The following is a 6,783-nucleotide window of genomic DNA, read 5'->3' on the forward strand; positions in this document are numbered from 1 at the left end:
AATCAAAGTATTTAATTTTACTTATATCTGCTATATCTCAGTAAAAATAAAGAGATATTTTTATGGAGCTAACCCCTGTTCTAACCTGTTTATTTCCGTGTCCTTTCATTTCATTTCTGGTGTGGAACCATTCACGTGTGAGGACTAGGGAGTATGCTAACAAGGACTTCAGTGTAACTCTGTGTCGTAGTGAAATGTTGATGGCAACCCATCAGTGTGAGATCATTAAATAAACTCTGATATGTCACACTCGTAATACAGCACAGCAGTGAGAGCTTTTTGCATGACATGAACCCTCCACAACCTCTAGCCTGATGAAAGCAGAATAAAATATACCCTTGTGATACCATGTATTAGAGGAAAAATGATTTCTGTAAGTACCTGGTCATGTCTGGAAAGATACTGAAAAATATCTGGGAGAATACAAGCCAACTGATAACAGTGGTGCTTCTTGAGGGCAGTGCCTAGGGTAGGGAGTTAAGAGGGGAACAGAGGTTTTTTATATATAGTCAGAATATATTCCTAATGTTTTTTTGTTACATAAAGTATTTCAGAGCTTGGGAGCAAATATTGAACTGTGTCAGGCTCCATTCAGAAAATGTACATCTGGTGTTGTGAAGGAACTCAAAGCATGGATATCCCTTTCTTCTCCAGGTCACTCAGTACTTGCTTGACAAGGCCCTCATCATAGACGAAGATACGCTGTATGAGCTGTCACTAAAAATTGAACCTCGGCTCCCTGCTTGACGATCCGACCTTGCCCCGCGTCCGTGGAATGTTCATGGAAAGCAGAGCGGACAGAACTGTGCATGCCATGCCTCCCGCAGTGCTGAGAGGGCAGGGGGATGGAGGCAAAGCCTGTCTCCTCTGTTCCCCAAAGATGACGGAGCCAAACCAGAATTCTGTCTCCAGCCAGGGAAGCCCAGCTGGTTGGGATCAAGGACAGATGCTTCAGACTTGGGTGGGAAGCTGAAGAGAGTGGTGTTTGGTAAAGCTGAGGGCACATTTGCATGAGGGAGTACAAACTGGGAGGTGCTGGTAGCCGTTTGAATGGAGCAGGTAACAAGGGGAATTTCAAATTCGGCCCGTGTTCTGCCAAGAACTCAGGGACAAAGGTCCATGGAAAAGGCTTGTGATGTTTCACTGGCACTTAACTGGCCTGGGCCACCTCCCAGTTTTCTCCTAGGATTTAACTGCTTCTCTTACATTTCCTTTGTTACAGGCTTCCAGAGCCGAGGCTGTCTCTGTAGGGATGGGCCGACACATAAGCAATCTCAGTCCTCAGCATGTGCATGGTCCTCAGTGCATCGTAAATATTTATATTGGAGGAATGGCATGTTCTGAAACTGCTCTTTCAGTCTTTAGGCAACAGGACAGGAAAGACGTGTCGAAAGTCAAATGGATTTGTATGTAACATTTCCAGACGTGTCGAAAGTCAAATGGATTTGTATGTAACATTTCCAGAATTTCAAACTCAATCGCTGTGCCCCCAAAGAGTCCAGCCACGTGGGGGACTTCTTCCTGAGGCTGTGCAGTTCAGGAAGTCGATGCCATTGGAGAGGCGGGTGCAGGCTTTGCGAAAAGATGCCCATGCGCCTCCCGAACAGAACTGTGGAATACAACAGAAGGCCACTGAGGGGAAGAGTGGGTTTCAGTGCTAAGTGAAAAGATATACTTAAAAACCATCTCTGAGCCTTGCTGTGCTTGTTTTCATTCCCCCCACCCCCTTGGTTAGGTGGGAATCTGTTCTGATTTACACAGACCGTGTTTAGGCTCACTATGAACATTACTTGTATTTTTTTTAAGTTGTCTAGCGCAGTGGGCCCCAACCTTTTTGGCACCAGGGACCGGTTTCCTGGAAGACAATTTTTCCACAGTCTGGGGTGGGCGGAGGGGAGTTGGTTTCAGAATGATTACGTGCATTACATTTATTGTGCACTCTATTTCTCTTGTTATTACATCGGCCCCACCAAAGATCACCAGGCATTAGACCTTGGAGTCTGGGGACCCCTGATTTAGTGGGATTTTCTTTTTAAAACCCACCCTTCCATGTGCTATTAGTAGACAGTTCTTCTCCAGTCATCTTTGTTTTTAAATTTTGAGACATTTCTGAGTGAAAATATTGTTAAGTATATGGGAAATGGGCCCAAGCACTCATGAGCTCTTGTGTCAGAAAACCAAATGCAGGGGTTCGTCCTCCTACCCTAGGCTGGGAAAGCGACTGTGATTTCCCCAGGATTGTTAGTTGTTAAAGAAATAGGGCTAGCTCATGTTCTCATGTTTACCTCCCTCTTCTCTTCTCAGGGAGACCTCTGCTTTCAAAGAAGAGAAAAGATATAGTTATTGTTACCTGAGCCTATTGCATCTGGCATTATTTCTTAGAGGCATGAAGCATATTAATGCTGACATTGGAAAAAAATTGATCTGTTTGGCTGCTTTCTCTCTTTGCACTTTAATTATATTGTTAGAGCTGACAGCTGACTAATAAACTCAACTTGCTGGCTCATAAGACCCAGTGGAATTGATAATGTCCCACAGAGGTGAGAATGTACATTTTTCCTGCATGGTAAGGGCCATTTCTGTACATAACTATATAGTGAAATATCAAGTAAGTAAAAGAAAATATTTATAATATTTGAAGATCATTCCAAAAATATTTTCAATAGCTCATATTAGCTAACAGGATAGCACTAACTCAAGGAGGGTGACTTATGGATGCTTAATTTTTCTTTCTTTTCTTTTTTTTCAAGTTGCTTGTTTTTTCTCTTTAGTTTCAAATAAAAAGTTGATGCATCTTGGTGCATGATAAGAAGCATGAGTTCTTTGGATCCTAACAATGCAAAACTTATCATTTATTCCTCAGTGTTCAGAAACAAAGTTTGAACTAATATATGTCAGTTGCACCAAGCACCTCAAAGTCTTGCAAAAGAATAAGAAAGTAAAGGTTAACTTTCTTGGTGCAAAGACACAGTTTTGAAAGTGAACTAAAACCAGGACAGGTCAGTGAAAAGACCACACAGACAGCAGTTTCAGGCAGAACAATACGTGAAAATGTTGATATATCAGACTCTGGCCTTAGAAACTCCAGAGTCTTCCAGAAGGGAGGGTGTGGTTCTGTGGGCACTGTCCCTGGAAGTTTGGACCCTTAATTCTCTGACCCAGTGGTTCCAGAGGCACTGCAGCCATTCTTATTAGAGAAAAATTGAAACTAGAGGAATTTCCAAGTGCTCTTTCCCTTTTGGCATACAGGTTTTCCTCAGCTAGTGACAAAGCCGGCAGGCCTATTTCCTGCAGAATGTTGGAAGAGCACCCCCTGGTGGTAAACTGTGGGCACTGTCCGTCGTCTCTGGTGACCTTTAATATTTTTTTTTGCTAGTTACACACCTCTCCTGCTTCCTAGAGTCTGAAGCCTTTCCACCTCCAAGGGAGTTGCTTTTGATGACCTGCACCATTTCTGGGCCAGCTGGGAGAGGAAAGCGCATTTTTAAAAAGCTCAATTTGGTCACATTTAAAAGCCCCAAGAGCAATTTGTGGTTTCCTTTTGATTCTTTAAAGCGCCCATCCTCTTCTGCCTTGCAAGCTCTGTGTGACGGTTGGAATGAGCGCTCCTGGCTGGGTCTGCTTGTATTCTATTACACGAGACCCATTTCTATGAGTAGATGGGAGGTCAGCCTCTAACAGCCACATAGGGTACAGTTGTATTCTTGCAAAATTAACCTAGAAAATCAGAAGTAAAATCCAATTTCATGCTTTCAGATGAATACTCACATTTTTTACAGTCAATGAAATTATCTTGGGGATTTTAGAGGATGCCTTTGGTGATTAACTCAGACATCCAGTTTTGCTACAAGGACAAGTCTCTTATTTAAGGGACTTAATAAGAGACTGATTCAGGCATGAAGTAGAATGTTGTCAATTTTCCTTAGTGTTTCTTTGAAGGAATTTAAAGAGGGAAATTCAAACCTACTGTTGCAGTATTTTCAACTGACTCTCATACCAAGTCCCTATTACTGTTTGTTAAGTTTCAGTACAGATGTTGAGTAACTTGGCAGAGAAAAATCCATGACGTTCCAGTTTGGATTATGTGATAATGGACCCACACCTCTTTTTTTCTCATAGTGTTGTAACAGACAGGACCTTGGGTCAGCAATGATTGAACCGTTTTCAAATTCTTAACTAAAAAGAGTAATCCAATAGGGGGGTTGTTCCCAATAGAATTAAGTTTTATTTTAAAATAAAGGATTTCATTTAGCTTTTTTTTTCAAAGGTTGATCTTATTCCCCCTGGAAGGGGGCTGGGGAAACAAACTTTCCCTTCATTTTAAACCATAAGATTTTTTAAAACAAGCCTGTGAAGTTTTTTTTTTTTTTCCTGCTATTGAAATGGTATAAAAGGTAATATTTATGGCTAAACAATAGAGCTATGCTAATGTCCACAGCCAGAAGGAATAAGTGAATAAGATTCATTTTCACTTCAGAAAGACAACAGATTGTAGCTTTAAATAATGACTTGATTACTGACACCACTATGTGAATCCTGGTAATAAGACTTGAATCAATGAAATCTAATCAAAGTGTCTTTTCTTGGTATCTGTTAGTGACTTAAAATTAAAGCAGGGAGGAACTAAAGTAGAAAACAACCATCTTGTTGTAGGTATAAATACATGAAAGATCAGAAAATTATTCATCTTGGCTACCATATACCACATGATGTTAACATCAGGGTTGATTTGATTGTACTTGATTGCATTTGCTCAAGAAAAATAATAGTTCTACTAAATGATGTTGAACCACTGTCTTGTTACACCACCATTAATTTTTCTCTGGAAAGGCAGTTGTGAAAGAGCACTGGACTAGGCATCGTAGCCCTAGACTCAGATCTACCCAGCTAAAGCTGGGAAGCCTTAGGCCAGTGCCGAAACCTCTCTGATCCTCAGTTTCCTCATCTGTGAAATGGAGTTAATAGTGATGCCTGTGCTGCCTACCTCACAGGACTGTCATGAGGACAAAGTGGATCCGACTGTAAAGTGCTGTCCAAATGTGAGGTAATTTGATTACCATCCTCATCTCTCTTGTGCAGAGGATTTAAGTGTATTTGTTTGTCATTTGTGTGTGTGATGGACAAACCCATGTATTACTTGGAGAACTGTATTGTTCGTGTCCAGTTACTTCGCACATCTGCTGACATCTGTGACTCTGACAGAGGGGTTTGTGCTGTGGCCTAACACTTGCCAGGCAAGGTGTGGGTTATGCCTGTACGCAAATTAAACTTTGCCTTTCTCAAATTCTCCAAAATCTCCTTAGTCTCTTCATTTGATTGTTTCAGCATTTTTCTATATTGTCTTCTTCATAGCTGTGGGCTCCTTCAGATATTCTTTTACTTCTAAAGTTCAGGGAGGAAAAGGTTTAGAAGAAACCATGTTGCAGGTACTAAAATATCAGAGAATTTGAAGGACCTCGGGCTTCTTAGGTGGCACTAATGGTGAAGAATTTGCCTGCCCATGGAGGAGACTCAAGAGACACAGCTTCGATCCCTGCGTCGGGAAGATCCCCTGGAGGAGGAAATGGCAACTGACTCCAGGATTCTTGCTTGAAAAATTCCATGGACAGAGGAGCTTGAGCTAAAGCTTGGACAGTGGGCCAAAGTCCATGAGGTCTCAAAGAGTCGGACAGAACTGAGTATGCGTGCAAAGATGACATTAAAGGTCTTCTAACCCCACTGTCTTTCCAGGGTTTACAGCTTTCCCATGCCATCACCAGCCCAGGTTTGATTACCTCCAGGCACACAGAACTCATTATTCTCCAATCAGCTCTGTTTGCCCAATGGCAGCTCATGAACAGGCTGTGGAGAGAAGAGCTACTAAAGTTAGAGGTGGAGGTCTGAGGCTGTGTTCCTCATCTAAAATGAAAGCCTCATATCTGCCCCTAGAATTACTGCAGTGGCTCCAGGGAATAATATATATAAAAATACTTCACTTTTGTCCAGTAGATGAAGCTAATGTTTAGAGCTGAAGGAAACATGCTGCTGTTGAGTCCAAGAGAAAACAGAAAAGGGAGAATGTGGGTCCCTTCTGTCTCACTGGCTTCCTTTTCCACTTCTGAAATGAGCAATCAGCCTGGTAGGGATTTGAGAACCCAGGTTCCTTTCATTTTGTTACTTGGCCGTTCCTCATGGCGTTGACCTTGCCTGCTGGTCAAATCTGGGTCCTGTTATTAATACATCCAGGCTCTAGCCAGATTAAGGAACAGAAAAGAGAATAAGCCCACAACAGGAGATTTCCTTTATAGCAAGTGATAGGGCACTTACATGCTTCACTTCTGTTCCCATCCCTATGACATGAACTAGTAATGTGAATACCTGGCCACCAGATACGGAAAGAGCCCCTGAACTTTGAAGGGAATTGGTGAAGATGAGAAAGGAGTATGTGGCCTATGACAGAGATATAGAAGTTTCAGAAATCTGGGATTTCTGTTGAGTCATCTATGGAGGTGGTCACTTCATCACCCCACCTTTATCATAAGTATAAGGATAACTAGGCCCTCAAAAAAAAAGGGTGCAACACATTTTTTCTCAAAAATGGCCTAAATTCTCTTCTGACCTTACTAATGTAAAATTACACTATAAAAGATGAGGAGTTGAGGTAAGGCAAGGGGTGGGTACATGCATGCATGCTAAGCTGCTTCAGTTGTGCCCGACTCTTTGTGACCCCCGTGGACTGCAGCCCATCAGGCTCTTCTGTCCATAGGATTCTCCAGGCAAGAATACTGGAGTGGGTTGCCACAC

At 42.1% G+C, this 6,783-nt stretch overlaps 1 protein-coding gene across 1 annotated transcript in view; it reads left to right on the forward strand.

Moving 5' to 3' along the window:
- The window catches only part of RASGRF2 (Ras protein specific guanine nucleotide releasing factor 2), a 256,645-nt gene extending 251,351 nt beyond the window's left edge, over positions 1-5,294 (forward strand). Inside the window, exon 27 of the mRNA XM_027970489.3 lies at positions 655-5,294. Coding sequence (XP_027826290.2) covers positions 655-747 — 93 coding nt within the window. The 3' untranslated portion in view covers positions 748-5,294. The remainder of the gene's footprint in view (positions 1-654) is intronic.
- The last annotated feature ends 1,489 nt before the right edge of the window (positions 5,295-6,783 follow it).

The sequence above is a fragment of the Ovis aries genome, chromosome 5 (assembly GCF_016772045.2).
Source record: "Ovis aries strain OAR_USU_Benz2616 breed Rambouillet chromosome 5, ARS-UI_Ramb_v3.0, whole genome shotgun sequence".
NCBI lineage: Eukaryota > Metazoa > Chordata > Mammalia > Artiodactyla > Bovidae > Ovis > Ovis aries.